At 43.6% G+C, this 19,303-nt stretch overlaps 1 protein-coding gene across 2 annotated transcripts in view; it reads right to left on the bottom strand.

The window, feature by feature from the left end:
- ARHGEF3 (Rho guanine nucleotide exchange factor 3) overlaps positions 1 to 19,303 on the bottom strand; it is a 304,371-nt gene that overhangs the window by 172,465 nt on the left and 112,603 nt on the right. Inside the window, exon 1 of one of the 2 annotated variants that reach the window (XM_038566116.1) lies at positions 4,450 to 4,598. The exons of the other annotated variant lie outside the window; for it this stretch is intronic. Coding sequence (XP_038422044.1) covers positions 4,450 to 4,572 — 123 coding nt within the window. The 5' untranslated portion in view covers positions 4,573 to 4,598. Of the gene's footprint in view, positions 1 to 4,449; positions 4,599 to 19,303 lie in introns of those variants that run through there. 2 annotated transcript variants of the gene reach the window in all.

The raw sequence follows: 19,303 nt of genomic DNA, 5'->3' as shown, positions 1-19,303 counted from the left end.
ACTTTTATGCTCTCTCCTGACATCCATGGTTTTGTACTGTCACTTGCTCTGGCTGATGATACGGGCGGAAAAGTCAGTGTATCAATTCTGAGCCTAGGCCTTAAGGGACATCCTATGTCTCTGCTTGCTCCTCTGGGACCTTCTGACCTCCACCAGGGAAGAACAAACATGCGTAGCTAATGAACCCAAATGGGACAGATCGCCCCCATCAGCCTGCACAGCTCTGAACATAAGAACACGTGCCTGTTGTTGTTTGCCACTGAGCTGAGGTGGTTGCTAGTCAGCAAAAGCTGAGATCTTGACCCACATCCAGAGATTTCAGGCAGAGATTTCTTGGCTTCTCTTACTTCTCATTAAGGAGAGATTGCAGCAGCTAGATTATTTCATGTCTCTCTCTACTCCATTTTCTCAGGGCTGGTAATGTCCCATTCAAAGAAGATAGAAAAGGCTACAGAGAGCCATCATTAGGGTATCTTGGCACCTGGCACAGAGACAGACACAAAGCTGGTTCTCAGGCACAGCCTGGTGAGTGAAAGGATGGGCTGACTGTTCATTTTGGTGGGATTAGCATTGTGAACACCAGTAGCAGGCAACTAGCTGGGTCTCAGATGCTCAGAGCCACTGGTGCTGTGGTTCCCCAAAGTGCAGGAATTGGCCTGGGGAGATACAATATCATTTCAGACCACATGCAGTAGACCTGGATGTATTTATTACAATGTATTTTGGGAAACATATTATAACATTTAATGACTGCAAAGGTATTCCCACTTAGCATGAGCCTGAATAAAAAATAATAAATAACTAGACAACTAAAAAATAACCAGTAAGTGAAAAATAACAATACAAATGGGATGTGGAAATGAGAAATATAACTGAAGTTTAGGAAACACGGGCCCAGCTCAAGTCTCATTTTTCTACAATCACAACCGTAATCATAGCTAGCATTTTTTTTTATTTTAGAGGGAGTGGTGCAGAAGAAGAGAGGGCCATAAGTAGACATTGTGCTGAGTGCAGAGCCAGACATGGAGCTCAATCTCATGACCCTGAGACCACGACCTGAGCCAAACCAAGAGTCAGATGCTTAGCCATCCAGGCCCAATCATAATTAGCATTTTTGAGCGCTGAAACAAGATGCACTGTTTTAAGGGTTTCACGGTATTATTTTATAAACTCCTAGTGGTAACTGAGGCAGATATTACTACGATCTCCATTTTGCAGGTGAGGTTAATGAGGCCCAGGGAGGTAAAGAATCTGCCCAAGGTCAAGTCACAATGAGGATTTAGACCCAGATAGTCAACCTCCAGGATCCAGGTTCTTAAGAGTGATATTTCCATTGGAGAATCTGGTACCCAGTGAGGTTCAGCATTGCCCACAGTTGACTGCAAAACCAAGACCTGAACCCAAACTCCTGACTCCCAGTCACCAACTATCCTATCTTATGGCAAGAGCACCTGGAGTTTCTGGCAAGGCCTGGGCGTGGTCTGCAAGAAACAAGGAAGAGAGGTGGTAAACGCTGTAAGTAAAACTTGGGAAGGAACAGATGGGGACATAAACAAGGCTGCCAATCAGAGGCAAATGCTCAACAGATGTGGAGAAGCTAGAATATGGACAAAATTATCCAGAAAAAGAGGGCTGACAGAGCAAGGATTGGCACACAGGGGTTGCTTCCTGAGCTCTTCCCAAGAGACTCGCCCACCCTGGTCAGCATCGGGAACTGGTTTCCCTAAGTGACATCCACATGGTCTATATTTAGGTCCTACAGTCACCCATTGTTTCTGTCTCGGTGGACACTGGGGGTCACCACCCTGACCTCGCCCTCTCCGAGTCATACCTCTGAGTGTTCTATCAAGAAAGGCCTTTATAGAATCTGGTTTGAATCAACTTCCCTTTTCGTGGCTACTACTTGGCATCCTGGCCAAGCTGTAAAAACATGGCTGGAATTGGGGCTTTAAAATAAAGTATTGACCTTCCGTGGAATATGCTTCCTTCCCTCAACAAAATCGAACCCTGGTCATCTCTGTATATAAATATGCACTCAGGATTCATGTCTCTGGTGCCCACCAACATTCTACAGTCAATAAGACCTAGGACATGGATCACATTTGCTGAGTTCTGGCTCTGTGTGAGGCACTACTGTGGGTCATTTCATTTATTCCTTATGACAGTCCTATATAGTAGATGTTCTTTATTATCACCATTTTGCAGAGCAAAAGACAGACTAAGAGATATTTGGTAATATGCCTAGGATCACATGGCTAATAAGAGGCAAAGTTGGAACCTACATCTGAGTAGTCCTAAAACCCATGCCCTTAATCATTACACTCTACCATTTCTCCACTGATACAGAACTACCTTGGCCAAATCTCAGAAGATGGATTTATGAGATCTTTAAAGAGTTTGTATCCTCCTTTTCTCTACCATTTACCAATTGACCTCCCACACCCAGTCCCCATTCCTCCAGATCCTTTCCCTGAAAACTCTCAAACCGAGAAATAAATATTTAGTCAGTAATATTTTCAAGAGCAAAATAAAGGTCAACAGCCACCCAGCCAATTACATTGTGAGTTCCAGTTCCTTGGGAAATGTATGTTTAAGTGCACTCATTTAGCTTTGAAATAGGAAATATGTGAGACCTATTTTTGACTTTTTGTACAAGATATTTGCACACCTTAGATTTGTATCAGAACTAAAATGAGTTTAGAGAAACTTCCATTTGACAGGTAGGGAAGCTAAGTCCAGAGAAGGTAGTAATTTGTCTAGATGCCCCTTTGGTAGCTGCTAATTGGACCACAGCAAACATCCACCAAAACAGGCTGACTTGCCAAAGGATAGGAAAGCAAAGTGTTATTGAAGATGCTGCAGATGATGTAGAAAGGGTCCCATCATTGAAATCCTCATGCAGCACCTAATAGCTAAGAATGTCATTTCTGGATCCATTCTGCCTGAGTTTGAAGCCTGATCCACTGCTCCCCAGCTAGGTGACCTTGGGCAAATTATTTATCTTCTCAAAATCGGAGTTTTACCATCTAAAATTAGAGATACTAATAATAGTCAATTCTATAGTGTTGTAGGAATTTCATGAGCTAATGGGAGTAAAGTGCTTACTAATGTGAAAAGTACCTAACAGGGGGATCCCTGGGTGGCTCAGCGGTTTGGCGCCTGCCTTTGGCCCGGGGCGCAATCCTGGAGTACTGGGATCGAGTCCTGCGTCGGGCTCCTGGCATGGAGCCTGCTTCTCCCTCTGCCTGTGTCTCTGCCTCTCTCTCTCTCTGTGTCTATCATGAATAAATAAATAAATAAATCTTAAAAAAGGTATCTAACAAATGTTGGCTAGTATTATATTATTTTTTATTTATGTTGCATTAACTATCACTAAATTGTAGTAAGTCATTTTAAATGTCAATTTCTGTATCTCAAAGGCTCAAAAATGATTCTTTATCAGGTGAGCAAACAGATGGATGAGTCAGATGGGAAAGGAGAAAGACCGTAAAACCACCCAAATCACACAAAAAGATTTAAAATGTATGTCTAGAATGGTCATGTATGAGAGTTGGAGTTAGCATTACAAAAACCAGCCTCAGAATTCCAGTGAGAGGAGTAGAAAAAGCAGTGGACACTTTCTTTGGAAAATAGTGGTGGTTTATCCAAAGCTTTAATACCCACCCACAAACAAAAAGGACAGAGGGAGTCACCTTCAGGCCTCCTAATCATTCTTCAGCCCATAGAAATGTAACATTTCCAGCCATTCTTTCAGACATAACCAAACTAAGCACCAACACTCTTAATGAAAACACCAGTGAGTCTGGATGTCCCCTAATATCTGACTTCATCTTCTCAATGATGAACACATTCACAAGATTCACGATGAGGAAACCTACAAAAAAGTTGTTCCAAGCAGAATGAATTTCCAGAATTGATTTCAGCCATCTTTCAACTCAAAGGAGAAGAAAAGATCTTGGAAATCTACTTTGTGACTTTGTAAACGCCCCCCGCCCCAAACAAAGAAACGCCAGACGGCAGATGCATCCTTTTTTCCCCTCTTTTTTTCCCCATTTAATTGAAAACAGATCTCTTATGAAAATTAAAACAGTAGCATCGTGGAACAAAGAGTGAAAGACACCCCCCTCACACACGCACACACACTCTCTCCTCCAATCACAGATGCTAAAGGAAGCACTGACAGCTAGACGCTCGCTTAACTCACCATCTCCAACCAAGCAACCATTGTGGTCTTAAACACAACCACACAGCTTTTTTTCTGATTCACGTGAAGCAGACAGAAGTCCTCCTCCATCATTCCAGGTGTTTGTAAAGCCCCTCCCTGCCCATTTGTCTTGGGAGGTGAAAGACAGCTTCGCCCTCCTGCACCCCAGCTCCTGGCACCGCCCAGCCAGGCATGGGTGGAAGCTGGGAGCCCATTCATCCCTGGCTCTGCCACAGGGAGCTTACCTGAGCCCTGACAAAGAAGCAGCACCAAACCATGGGGCGCTCTGGCCTCATCCACGCAGAGTCCCCCGCCCCTAATTGCGACGGAGCCCTGCAGACCGGGATTCTCTGAGCTGAGCAGAGCATGGTTTCCCTGAAGGAACTCCTCCCCGCCACTTGGGCTGCATGACAGGAAGTGACAGGGGGCCATCAGTTATAAGTGTCAGAAGCTGAGACCACACCAGCCAAGAGCTCCCCACCTCCAGCGGTTTCCTCGCCGGCTGCTGCTTTTTCAGAGCACTGTGTCTTTGAGCATTTAAAAGCACACCAGAAATTCAGTGTCTGGCTGGCAATCCCCAGCTGGTAAGAAACAAACAATGCTCACTGGGTCCCCACCTAAAGCCATGCCCAGCACTCCAGCAGCTCTAAAGAGTTCTCTGCTAGGACATCAGGCCTGGCGTCTGGAGCTTTGTAGACCTAAACCCAAACATCAGCAGGAGACAGAGAGAGAAGGGACACTGGGAGAACTTTGTGTGTTCAGAGCAGAATCAATAGTCCACTTGAACTTAACCCAAGAGCCAGCTGCCCTGCCCGGGACACAGAGCTGTCACTGAATCCCAAATTCAACTCAATAAATGAGAGTGGTGGTAAACACCACACCCATCCGTTTCTTTTTTTCTTAGGCAAATCTTCTCTTCAGAGCCCCCTTCAAAATAGCTGCTTCTGGAAACCTCCCTCTCTGCTTTTTTTTTTTTTTTTTTTTTTTTTTTAAATCTATCTATTCATGAGAGGGACAGAAAAAAAGGCAGAAACACAGCAGATGGAGAAGCAGACTCCCTGTAGGGAGCCTGATGCGGCATTCGATCCCAAGACCCCAGGATCATGACCTGAGCCAAAGTCAGATGTTCAACCACTGAGCCACCCAGGTGCCCTCCCTTTCAGCCTTTGACATGGATCACGGAAGGCCTTAAAGCTCTTCTCAGAGTGATTATGGAAATAACTCAGGGCTGGCATTTCTCATTTCACAAAATGGGATCTCACCAGAATGAACACCTTGCCCGGGTTGCCTGCCTTTTACAAAACCCAGATCCCTTGGGTGACACAGATTGTCTCACAGACACCTACCAGGTTTCAGGGAAAAGAACAAAACAAAACAAAACAAACAAACAAAAACATGCCCTGTTCAAACCCCTCCACAAATAATTCAACCCCCTCACCCTCCTTGCATGGTAACAGTGGATCTCAAATCCACGGAGACATAATTCCAGTGCAGCTTTCAATTATTATTATTATTATTATTTTAGTTTTCTAATGGAGTAGTATTTGATTTGCAACTTCTAGCTGCCAAGATTGAGGCAAAAGTCTCCCAAGGTTGTCTTAAAAATGCAGATTTTTAAGAACCTCTACTTGTCTGAGCCCTGAGTAAAGTGGGGGACCCAGCAAAGAAAGAACAAGCTTCCAGCTAAGACTGGGCTCTAGGGCATACAAGAAAGCAGGCTCTCCCCATTCTCTCCAGGCAGTGACCTGGCCTCTAACATATGGCCTCTGAAGAGCGCCCTGTACTCCACAGACATTACAGAAGGAGGCACCAGGCTCTGGGAGTACAAAGGTGAACCACTGGTGACCTGAGAACAAATTAAGTGCTGCCAGGATCTACAACAAAGTACTGAGGGGGCAAGAAATAACTGAGCCTGGCAAATGCATTATTTTTTATGGGAACAGAGTCTGGGAAGGCTTCTTAGAGCAAGAGACACATGGGTAGAACTCTGGGGGGTTTTCTAGGCAGGAGAATTGGCAAGGGCAGTAGCAAGGGAGTACAGGCCAACAGGACACTCTGGAAGAAAAGCAAATGCTTTGAAAGCACTGCTCCGACAGACAGACACGGGTCTTGCTTCAAAGAGCTTAAAGGGTCCTATCTGGAGAAAGAAGGAAGTGAAATCACCATGAAAAGGCTAAGCACTTTCAAGCAACCATCTGGGTCACCTCAAAGCCCACATGTGGTACCTACCAGGTCTGGTACTCAGGAAACACGCAGTGATGTTTGTCAAAAAACAGAGCTTACTAAAGGTGGGTTTCAGCTCATCTTTAGGATCCTCTATTTCCAAGAACCTGACTCCCCACAGAGCAAACCTGGGGTAGGTGGCAGCTGGTTGGGGAGAGATGGAAGGCATTCCTTAAAAAATGCCTCTCCCCCAGCCTCCTGCACAGAAAGGGGTCTGAATTCATAGAGGCCTATCAATAAACTGAGATTAGCCAGCCCTGGAGACTTTTCAGCTAGTGAAGAATGTCAATCTCCTGAGGACCAATGGAAGTTCCCATAAGCCCAGCCACTCGTCTCCTGGAGGGTTTTCAAACAAGCCACTGAATGGGCCCCAAGAGCCAAGGCTGGGATCACCCCCAAGGAGGGTCCAAAGGAAAATGTAAAATGATCAGGGCACTCTAGACTTTCTTTCTTTTCTGGGGGAGGGAGGGCATAGTCACATCAACTAATCCAAGAATGATTAAGCCTGACTTCTGGTTGCTGACACTGAACGAGAAAGAAGAACCGAAACCCGTGGGCTGCAGCACTTCGTGGAAGAGGTGAAACTTGACTGGGTCCCAGGGCAGGTAGCAGTGAAGGAGGGAGGTTGGGCAGGAGAACCAGCAGGTGGCCTGGCTGGAGAAAAGGAAGGGAAGAGCAGGGCATGGCCATCTCCGGCTATCCCTGCTTTGACCAGAAGCAAGAACTCCAGTAATGAAATTGGCCCACGCAGAGGACATCTTGAAGGAACATTTCAATAATAAGAGGCTCCTGCCATGCAGAGTTCAAGTTTATTTTTAGCTTCATAATGGAACTTTATAAAGGAACTAGAATGTGGGTTTTCTCTACATAGCACCTAGGATACTACCAAGTATTCAAATATGGTTTTCTACTGATTTTTAAACTTTTAAAAGTAACATGGTGTCACTATAATACATTCAAAACATACAGAAATATATAGTGTAAAAAGTGAGTCTTCCCAAAGGCCCTGCTTTTTTCTCCATCCCAGTCCCTTTTGCCAGAGGCACCCATGTCAAAGCCAGCTGTAGATAAAAGGGTTATAAACCCAAATGTTTTCAGGGCCAGGAGTCAGGTACCTGAAGGAAAAGCCTGGGTGGGCTCTCAGGGGGGCCCTCAGTCAGTTCCAACTAACAGAGGTCCCAAGGGACTACTGGCCCAGGGTCACCAGACATTCCAGTTTCTCAAGAGAAGCTGGAAATTCCAGGTTATATATAAAATCTCACAACGTTTAAATGCTGGCAATGAATCCATCAGTTTAAAAAGTGCTATACAGGCCACGCAAAACACAGTTGCTGACTGGATTTGATCCAAGGGCCACCAGTTTGGCAAATCATCTAGACATTTCCTTCTGTCTAAACACACACAAGTTGCTATGTACAACATTTTATATTTTACTTACATTTTTCAAAAATGGAAGAGTAACATTATTCTACCACTTGCTTTTTTCACTTAACATTCAGAGCATCTTTCCACATCATACCCATATTAGACCTGTACTGCAGAGCATCCCACGGTATGGAAGTACCTGAATTCATTGCCCCCTGGTCTGTCAACTTTCTGCAGACATGAGAGATGCACATGAGATGTCATCTCTTAGTTACGTATTCTTAACTCTGCCAACATTGAGAACATAATTTATGATGAAAGTGAACCTGTGTGCAGATAATAAAACATCCTAAAGCCATAATTACTAAAACCATAAATGGTGATGGCAGATTTTTGATGTTTCAATAGGAGAAGTTGCCATGCAGTTTTGCATTTGACCTTCCTAGGCATCCTGAGATAAGTCTCACTGTTATCTCTACTGCACAGATTTTTTAAAACTGAGACTCAAACAGGTGGCAGGAGCCTGCCCAAGAGGCCTAGAGGTGGCAGGGTTGGGAGTGGAGCCTGGGTGGGCTGATTTCCAAGCTCCTACTACATGCATACAGACCCTAGAACAGATAGCCAGAAACCTGTCCCTGGATATTCTGGAATTTGACATATGGCAAATGCTGGACTGCAAACCATGAGGAGAGAAGGATTGCTAACAAGTGGGATAATTCATTTCTTGGAAAGAAAAGCCTCCTTTTAAAGCCCTACTTCACACTGTCCAAAATAAATTCTACATAGATCAGAGTGAAATGCTCAAAAAAAAAAAAAAAAAGAAAAAGAAAAAAAAAAAACCAACTATGAAATTCTGGGGGCGTGGGTTCTCAGGGTATAATATTTTTCTCTAAGTGTGTAGAGCTGAATCATTATATATTTATAATGGGGAAATACCCCTAAGGCACCTATAATGCAAAAACTGGCCCCTGTTTTCCCACATCTGGTTAAATAACCATATTGCTGTCAAATTCTTATTATACACAAAAGAGACTAATATTAAAATGTAGACCTAGCTAAGTTACCACAACACGCTTCCTAATGACCCTAAAACTCAAAGGGATGTGTTTCCTTTGCTGTTATTGTATATATCTCATGGTATTTTATGTTGAGAAGTTTTAAATAGTTTTCTCACCAAAGTATCATAAGAAACATATTCATCAGGGTTGTGATAAGTTCATTTACATAAAACAAAATGGTGATATTTCAGTAGAATCACTTCATTAAAAGTTGGTGACTATCGGTGATTTTCTCCATTTGAATTTAATTCTGGTTCCGCATTCTCTTTCTGATTTGTACCTAAGAAGCCATAGATTTCACAAAAGCTCAACGTTGGCTGGGAATTTCAGGGTCTTTGACCATATTCCATTTGATGCCTGACTTTCTTTCTTTCTTTCTTTCTTTCTTTCTTTCTTTCTTTCTTTCTTTCTTTCTTTCTTTCTTTCAAGAGTGAGAGAAACAGCATACTGGGGGAGGGCAAAGGGAGAGGGAGAGAGAATCCTCAAGCAGACTCCCAGCTGAGCATGGAGACTGATGTGGGGTTCGATCCCACCACCCTAAGATCAAGACCTGAGCTGAAATCAAGAGTCACATGCTCAGCTGACTGAGCCACCCAGGTGACCACATGCATTTTAAAATTTTTTAAATTTTAAAATAATTCCACAAACTGAAGTGAAAACTAGATGGCGAAACAATCATGAAAACAGGAGGGCAGCAGGGACCAAATTAACATAGTATACTGCACATCGATTTAATCAAGGTTCCAATATCAGAAAATCGTTATTTCACAGATCTTACCATTTTGGGTGCTATTGCCAAATTCAAGTAAGACTAAGAAAAAACAAAAATTTATGTTGTGGCAGAGATGAGAGGTACAGTAACACTCGTTGGTGTTACTAGGTTGGCCGGAAGGCATAATGCATGGCAAGTCAGTGAGAAATAAAAAGAGCTTCTAAGGGATCCCTGGGTGGGGCAGCGGTTTAGCGCCTGCCTTTGGCCCGGGGCGCGATCCTAGAGACCCGGGATCGAATCCCACGTCAGGCTCCCGGTGCATGGAGCCTGCTTCTCCCTCTGCCTATGTCTCTGCCTCTCTCTCTCTCTCTCTGTGTGACTATCATAAATAAATAAAAAACAAAAAAACTTAAAAAAAAAAAAAAAAAAGAGCTTCTAAGTATTTCGAGCCTGGGAGTTACTTGTGGTCATCCACTCTTATCGAATGTCTTCATATCCACTCCTCAGTGCTGGAAGTGTGATTAATCCAAGCAAAACTTGAACAACTATGCTGCCCCCCTTCATTATGAATCACCAACAAATGGGGGAGGGGGCGCTCCAGACCTGTTCCAGGCCAGGGCTGCTTGGATGCGAGACGGTTTAACTCAAGAGACTTGGACCATTTGAAAATGTTGATTCTCTTCTGGAGCCCTGCTTAATATCCCAGCTCAACAAGATTACAAAATGATGAGAAGAATGTGGGAGCAAACCTGGCTGCCCAAGGTCAAGAATGAATAAATAGGAAAGTCTTCATCTATGGTTTCAACACAAGAACTAAAAATAAATGAGGCTTGAACATGGAAGTCTCAAAAGATTGCTAATCATGGCTAATCTCGAGTGCTTATCTTGCTGGTTTTGTTACGAGCAATAGCTTGAGCACTGTATTTTTTTTTCCTCTCTAAACAAATCTGAACTTTTATAATCAAATTCCTCACATTACTTTGGCAACCAACCCACAAACAGTTATTTTAAAAAGTGAATCAGAAATAAGGAAAGCTGCCTTCTGATGTGCGCTGTGAAGCAGCCAAGGGCCTGGTCCCTAGAGTTCCACCTCCTTTATGAACGCAAGCAAGGACAGCCTGAAGCATTTGCACAGGGAGCAGACTAGGGCGCTGGCAAATAAGCTCATTCGATCTATTACTCAGAAACAGGGACACCCTGAGTACAGCTCTTTCAAAGGACTGTCAAGACCTCTTTGTTACACTGTCAGTTAAAAGTGAAACTCTAGTGGGTTGCTGACCTCTGCCCAATTCTTAGGAAAAAGAAAGGTTTAAAAACTAATTAGCTGATATCTACCAGCGAAAGAGCTTCTTTACTTGGAAATGAGAATTACTATTTGGTGTTATATTGTCAAAACTGATTAAGCAGAAGAAAATCTGAATATGAAAGGGGGTGGTATTCCTAATACCTGAATACTTAGGAGGATTTTAAAAAGTAATTTGCTCAAGTATCTGAGTTAAAAATATATAACAAAAAGCAGAAATCATTTTTTAGAAAATAGTTTCTCGTCACTATTTTGAATCCAGATATCTCTTTAAGGATAATTTCTGGGAACAACTGGCTGGCTGGAATAAGGAACAGTAAATTGATATGGTAGCTCTGTGATCTCTGGCTCTGCATTTACTAGTTCAATGACCTGGTAACTCCCTCAACTTCCTTGACCCTTGGTTTCCTCATCTATAAAACAGGAATCATGATTCCATTATCCCTCACAGGGTTGTAGAGAGGTCTATAGAAATCTAACTGATACACGTGTTTAAAAGCAGAACAAAAATGATGGGGACATTGGGAGTCAGTATACTGTTCTTTCCATTTTTATATATGTTTAAAATTTTCCATAATAAAATATTTTTTAAAAGACCAAAAAATACAAACAAACCACAATAGAAATTTATTCTTTCTCAAGCAGAAAATTTTCTTCTTAACAAGTTGAAACGTTGGTACCAAATCTGAAATAGGGGGATTCCTGCATGGCTCAGCAGTTTAGCACCAGCCTCAGCCCAGGGTGTGGTCCTGGGGTCCTGGGATCGAGTCCCACATTGGGCTCCCTACATGGAGCCTGCTTCTCCCTCTGCCTGTATCGCTGCCTCTCTCTCTCTCATAAAAAAAATCTGAAATAATTTGATTTTTACCCTGATTTTAACAAGAGCTGTCAATTAGATATCTAATAAGAAAAAGACAATGGAAATTTGCAATTTCCTGTTTCTCTTCTTCCTTCCAATAGAGAAAACAAAATATGAAGGTGGTTAAAGCTTAAGTCCTATTTAGTTGTTGTTGTTGTTGTTGTTGTTGCTGTTTTTAAAGAGAGGTAGGGGGAAGGGAAGAGGGAAAGGGAGAGAGAATCCTAAAAGGCTTTACCCAGCACGGAGCCCAACACAGGACTCGGTCTCAGAACTCTGAGATCATGACTTGAGCCAAAATCAAGAGTCAGACACTTAACTGACTGAGCCATCCAGGTGCACACCCCACCCCCCCATCATTTACTTTTTTGCTGTTATAATGCTGACTTCCTTAAAATCCCTATGCCTATCTAAAAAGTTCAAGAGTTCTATGAAAACACCCCTCAAACAAAATAAAAGAAATTGGAAAAGCGTGTGTGCGTGCACCTGTGACTCAGAGCATTTGTTCTGCCTACACCACAGTGAAAGTGGTTTTTTTTTGTTTTATTTTGATTGGTGTGTATCCATGTGTACTCAGAGTAAATACTGCCACTTTTTTCCCTTAAATCAGAATTAGAAAAGAATCACCCAAACACTGGAAACAAGCAAACCAAGTGGGGGGATACTCAGGCTTCCAGTTGCCACTCCAGGGAAGCGGGGTTTTGGTTGGAAGCTCAGGCCTTCTCCCAGTTAGTGCTCTGCCCTGGAAGCTGTCCCTTTAAGTCAGACTTCCTGGTAAGGCTCAGAGATTTCCGCATGCAGCTTCCTGGAGACGGGGTGTAAGATAAACAATAAACTCTGCAGCAAAATCTTGGACAATAAGCCCCACGTGGCAATAACAAGAAGCAATTATAAGCCCTGACAATGGCTAAGGCATTTCCAACAGGAATGCAAATCTGTGATAAACATGGGGGAAACATGCGACCCCACACACCTGCACGAACTAAACTAATTAAAAAAAATTGTTCCTAGTCTCGCAACAGACTGAGAAATAGTTGCTTCCAAATTTGGCACTATTTTTCTTAAATCATTGTCTAAGAGGAAGGCAGTGTAGTCTTTTTTAAAGTGCTACCACCTATTGGTCAAAACTGTTGAGGCCAAGGGGCTCCTTGAGTCACTTACTCCACGTGTGTCTGTGAGGGACATTTAGCCCTCTGAAGACTCTGCAGTTTAATTATCTTCCTAGGTTTGGGGAAGCCCCAACTCATGAACGCGAGCCCCACATTCTACCAAAAGAGATGAGGATGCCGCACACTTTCTTTCCCAGCCTCCCTTGCAGCCAGGGCATGAGAGCATGAGCTAGGCTCAGCCAATCAGATACACCCACCCCAGACTTGGCATCAAAAGCTGGAATGAAAACAGCAGGGACACTGCAGACTCAATTCTTGTGGGGGTGGCAGCAGCTCACAGAGGCAGCAGTGAGGGCAACTGAGCAGCCACATTAGTTGGCACAAACCATGCTATTGACACCTGCCCAGCAGTGGCAGCAATGATGTGCTTGTAGGAAATGTCTGGTGGTATAATTTGAGGTTGTTCCTGGTTCCCTAATCCTCCCGAAATTCTCTGAGCTTCCTATATCCTGTAATAAATTTATTTTCTGCTTAAATCAATCAGAACTGAGGTTTTGTTTTGTTTTTTAGATTTTATCTATTTATTCATGAGAGATACAGAGAGAGGGGCAGAGACATAGGCAGAGGGAGAAGCAGGCTCCCTGCAGGGAGTCCTATGTGGGACTCGATCCTGAGACCCCAGCATCACAATCTGAGCCAAAGGCAGATGCTCAATCACTGAGCCACCCAAGCATCCCAGAATTGGGTTTTATTGTGGGGGTTAGTTCATACACACAGAACATAGGATAGGCTAAAGCTGAAGTAGTCCAGACCCACAGAATGATTCTGAGCATAAGAATTGAATGGCTTCTTTCACATTTCAAATTCAACCCAAACAGTGTCCCTTGGCCCACAAGGCCCTGCATCAATTGGCCTCTGTCTCCCTCCTAAGCCCTTATTTCATTCTACTCTCCTTCCGCCTCCCAAGCTCTAGTCACAATTTCTATTCCTCATTAAGCTCTTTCCTGCTCCAGGGCCTGTACACCTGCTTTCCAGAAAACTCTTTCCTCCATATCTTCACAGTACAGCAGCATCCTTCTCATAGTTTGGTCCCAGTTTACAGGAATCCTTCCCTGACTGAGCTGCCTAAAGGATCACATCCCCTGCCCCACCATCTTATCCTCTATCATGATACCCTGTTGATTCTCTTTTCAGCATATATCCCATGATTAATTTATTTATTAATAGCTTTAGCAACCACCATTGATTGGAGGCTTGCTATGCATTAGACATTAAACATTCAATTCTTTGACCACTCTATGAGATAGGTACTTTTATTATCCTTAGTTTATAAATGAGGGCACAGGCTCAGAGAGGTTAAAGAAGTTATCCAAGCTTGTCAGTGATGGAATAGGGATTTGAATCTAGGTCTGCAACATGGGCTCATTACCACAGTGCTCATTCAGGCATTTGTCTGACAATTGTCTCCATGAATACTAACCACAGTGTAGACTGGAGCAACAGGACAGATCCTGCCCCCATGGAGCCGATAGCCTGGTGTTTCAGCTCTATCACCTGGTATTCTCTCTATTATCCACAGACCCTGCTTAGGGAAGAAATGTATCCGGGCATGTGTAAAAAGGGAGCACGCATCCTTCGTTCAACAGAAAAGTGCCCTGTTCTGTGTTCCATGTGTTAGGCATACAAAAATACCACATGAGAACTCATGGGCGAAAGGGAACACAGACCTATAAACAATGTCTACTGCCCATCCTGTCATGTTCCATGGCCTTGGAATACCAGGAACACTGAAGAAGCAGTCAAGGACAATTCTCAAGTCCCTTCAGGAAAAGAGCCATTCGAACAGCTCATTAGGGATGTGTAGGGTTGTCAGGCTGAAAGGACAGGAGCCACAGTAAAGGAGAGAGGTGAAAAGATGCTCAAAGGCCCATGGGAGGGATGGAATGGTTAGGCTAGGAAAAGAGAAGGTTGGAGCCAAGGTAGAAATTCCAACTCTGGGATCCCTGGGTGGCGCAGCGGTTTGGCGCCTGCCTTTGGCCCAGGGCGTGATCCTGGAGACCCGGGATCGAATCCCATGTCGGGCTCCAGGTGCATGGAGCCTGCTTCTCCCTCTGCCTGTGTCTGCCTCTCTCTCTCTCTCTGTGTGACTATCATAAATAAATAAAAATTAAAAAAAAAAAGAAATTCCAACTCTTTCCTGTGGAAAATGGGGACCAAGAGCAAGATTTTCAGCAAGAACAGATACATAACCAAACATGAATTCTTTTTTGTCAAGAAGAGTGGCCATGACTATATAATACTGGTGCTATGTCTTAGTACCTTAGTTCCTATGTTAAAGTACACATACATAAATATATTAGCTAAAAGTCAGGAATTTAACAACAACAAAATTCCATTTCTATGCTTCCCAATTCCCTCTCCTTGCTGAATGAGAAGTGAGATAAATTTCCTCTCCCCAGAGGAGTTAAGCATAGCCATTCTCTCCCATAATGTGAAATTACACAGAGCTCTGGTGTCAGTAATTTATGGAGAAAAGAAGGAATTCCCCTGCTACTTGACTTTACAACTCCAATCACCTCTGCCCAAATTCCCCTGGTGTGATAACAGGAACCTCACCTCTGGGTTGTGTCATTATTAAGATGAAAGGCTGATTTTTATATATTTTTTAAGAATGTACAAGATTGAGGCACAAATGGCCTTCTGTGTTGAATGAGCACCTGGGGGGTATGAGAGGAGGCCCCAGAACCACTCTCTGAGGCCAAGTGAGGCCAAGCACACAGTGACAGGTCCTAGGAAATGATATGCCAAGTTTGCATCTAAGGAGGTCTGGGAACCCCAAGGCCAGCCCAGGTGGCAAGGGCATAGCATCTGGAAAGCAGTTTAGCTTGGGGTTAGGAATAGGAATCCTGAGCCAAACCACCTGAATTCAAATCCCAGCACTATGCTTACCATGTAACCTCTGGCAATCTACTTTCTCTGTACCTCCATTTTATCATCCTGTTGAATGGGGACAGTAAGAGTAAGAGCCCACACAAGGCAATATTAATTTATATTTTAATATTATATAACATATTATACATAACATCATATAATAAAGTAATATAATAATATTACTATGATCTACTTAAACCCAATTTAAGAAATAATTTGCCAGGGTGCTGGGATAGCTCCATGAGTTAAGTATCTAACTCTTGGTTTCTACTCCGGTCATGATCTCAGGGTCGAGATAGTGAGTCCCACATAGGGACTCCATGCTTAGCAGGGAGTCTGCTCAAGGATTTTTCTCTCCCTCTTCCTCTGCTCCCTCCCCCAACCACCACGCACGCGCTCTCTCTCAATCTCTAAAATAAATAAATAAATGTTTTTTAGAAAAAGAAAGAATCTGTCAACAAAAACAAGGGGTCTGAAAAAAAAAACGAGGGGTCTGAGAAGTGGAGCCCTGGAAGCAGACGCCTGGGCAGAACTCATGCAGTGATTTCTGAACACCTTGAGGCAGAATGACAGTGATGCTAATGTGGAATCACAGGCAATTTGCTGAGCCAGAGTCCAGGCTTTACCACATCTGGGCCACAGGCTTGGGAGAGTCACTTAGCCCTTAAAGCCTTCATTTCCTTATCTTTGCAAAGGGGAAAACAATAGTACCCCCTTCATACTTTGAACCAAGCACTGGTGCTCAACTTTATATGCATTCTTCATAGATAATCTCCCCAACAACACTGTGAATCACATACAATTATAATGTCCATTTAACAAACAACAAAACCCATGATGGCTCAGAGATGTCCATCAAATCACCAAAGGGCACACAGCTAGACTGATCTGCAGGAAGTTTGACCCGAGCCAGCGCTCTAAGCTACTGTCAATTTTGCAGACTTGGGAAGCATGAGAAGGATGCTATAGACCCTTTGCAGGAAGAGGGGGTAACCAACATGTGCATGAGAATTGCCCTTTAAGAAGGGTGTGTATTTTCCTGTCACAGATCCTTGCCCTTATGGTACCCGGTAAGCCATGAAACCCTCCCTTAGTCAGCACCTCTTATGTGCCAGGCACTGTGATGAGGGCCCATTACATCATCGCCATCTCATCACCAGGGCAACCTTCCGAGGCAAAGACTAGAAAGCACCGAAGCTCAAAGAGGTTGAGTTCCTGGCCCACAGGTCACAGAGTTTGTCAGTGGTGCACCCCAGCACACATCTGGGTCTGTCCCACACCCACTCAGACTAGGGGATGGGCCCTGAAAATACCCTTTAAATGCCCCTCAAGCGCCCCTCTCCCCCTCATTACCTCCCACTCTCAGAGCACAAAACTGCTTATTCTGTACCAGGATAATGACCACAGGGGCCGAGCAGGGCCATGGCACAAACTATAATTACTACAGACAACAATTTGCATTCCAAGTCTGAAATGTGCTCAGGGCCTGGCTTGAGCCCTGTAATCAGCTTAGCCTCTGCCCGAATCTCTTTCAATATGAAGACATAGTTAACACACTCAGCCACAGCGGGGTTTAGAAAATATGCCTCTGCCCTCAGCGAACTGCCACCTGAGGAAAAACCATGCCAAGAAATGGCCAGAATTGAGTGGGATTTAAACTCTGGAGGGGTCAAATTCCTCTGCTACAGAACACAGCAAACAGCAGCCAGGACAGTGGATGGGCAGGGCAAGACCAGTAAATAATTAAAGACGGGACATGCATTACATAGCACATGGGCCTCAGTAGCCAGAAGTGGAATGGACCCCTCTCCTCATTTATCACATATCATCGTCACACAGCAGGGTGTGGTGGCTCTGCTGCTGAGGACAACACAGGACACCTACTACCTTGGCAAAAGGCACATGATGAGAAAAAAAACATCGTCTGCATTAGAGAAAGAGTTCCAGGAATACCTTTCCATGGACAAAGAATGCTATGATTTGGGTATTCCCAGGCAGGGAGGGAGCAACTAGTGAGAGGAGTGATGATACCAGAATCTTCAACCCTGCCTCTGGTGTCTTTTACTGTGTCTGAACCCCAGAAGGATTTGTACTAAGTGGCTAGAGCCCCAGGTTCTAGTTAACTGGAATCACCACGGCTCTACTTTCTTTTAGTAGAGAAAGAGGACAGACTGCATGTCAATTTCCATCAGCCTGAATCCTGAGCAGAGACTTTCACAAGAAACCTCCACCTGAGCTGATAGTATCTGCAAGCTGAATGGAGACTGCCCTAAGAACCAAAGTGTTACTCACACCTTCATGTGTCACACGTAAGCTGAGGATCTTGATAAAATGCAGATTCTGATTCAGGTCTGGGGTGGGGCCTGAGTCTGCATTTCAAATGAGCTCCCAGGTGCTATTGCTGCTAATACCCCAAGGACCACACTTCAAGGACTTTGCTAGGAGATGTGTGAGTAGCTGAAGTAGACTGAAAAAAATTTGTATTTCCTGTGTTTCTATAGTCACGGTACTGAGCGGTGACTTCATTCTAAAAGCAAATAAGTAAACTCAAGCACTAGATGTCTTTAAAGTTCTTGTTTTCCAAGTTATCTCATTGATGGTTAACAGGATGACTGTTCTTGAAGGAAAACTTTGTTTAGATACTATTACCTCAGGACAATCCAGCAGATCTTCCCTTGACTGAAGTTTCTGGAATAGCTGTGGATTCTCTGAGGTTTAAAAGACCTGAGGCATCAAAGGACAACATAACTGAACATTGTGCCTTTGCCATTCAGCAGCGTAGCCAGAGCTCTGCAGGTGCAATCATGATCTAGAAATTGAGCAACCTGCTAGCCCAGCCTATCACTTGTAGCTGGGGGCCTTTCAGGTACTTGAGCACTGTGTCATCATCAGTCACAGATTGCAGCTTCCCAACCAGACACTCATCTTAATAAAATCATTCAACTAATCTGATGCATTTAAAAAAAAAAAAAACTGACTGGAGCTGGCTGCCCTGTCCCGTTAGGCAAACAGTACACAATGAATTGCTGATAGCATCTCCTCATCATTGCCAACATAAACCCTGCCAGGCCAGCAGAAATAAGCCCAGTGACTGTAAGCAACAATAGTTGCATGAGTTTGTTTAAACAAACACAACTAACAACAGGTAAAATGCTTTTATCTCCTCCTGTTGCCAAGCCAGAGACTTTTCAGATTGAATTCTTGTAGAAATAAAACCAGTATCAAGGGTAAAAACAGAAGGCAGCTGAGAGGAGAATGCCAACTTCGTGTTTTTTCCAGAAACACACATGGAGGTATTAATTTTTGAAATAAGTAACTAAAATTCATAAAACCACATTAAATTGACTTACTTGCACTGTTTACTGCTGCACAATAGGGATTCTCTTTCCTGTTCTCATTTACTTGTCCACTTTTATGCACTTTTTGACATTGGCCCTTTGAGTTTGGTAGCAGAAAAATTTATTAATATATTAAGGAACTTTGATACCACTAAATAACATAAAATTACACATAAGAGATATAATAGGCAATATTAGACCAAA

Source organism: Canis lupus, chromosome 20 (genome assembly GCF_011100685.1).
Source record: "Canis lupus familiaris isolate Mischka breed German Shepherd chromosome 20, alternate assembly UU_Cfam_GSD_1.0, whole genome shotgun sequence".
Classification (NCBI taxonomy): Eukaryota; Metazoa; Chordata; class Mammalia; order Carnivora; family Canidae; genus Canis; species Canis lupus.
Note: the sequence above shows the minus strand (reverse complement) of the source record. Positions and strands in the feature narration are given on the sequence as shown.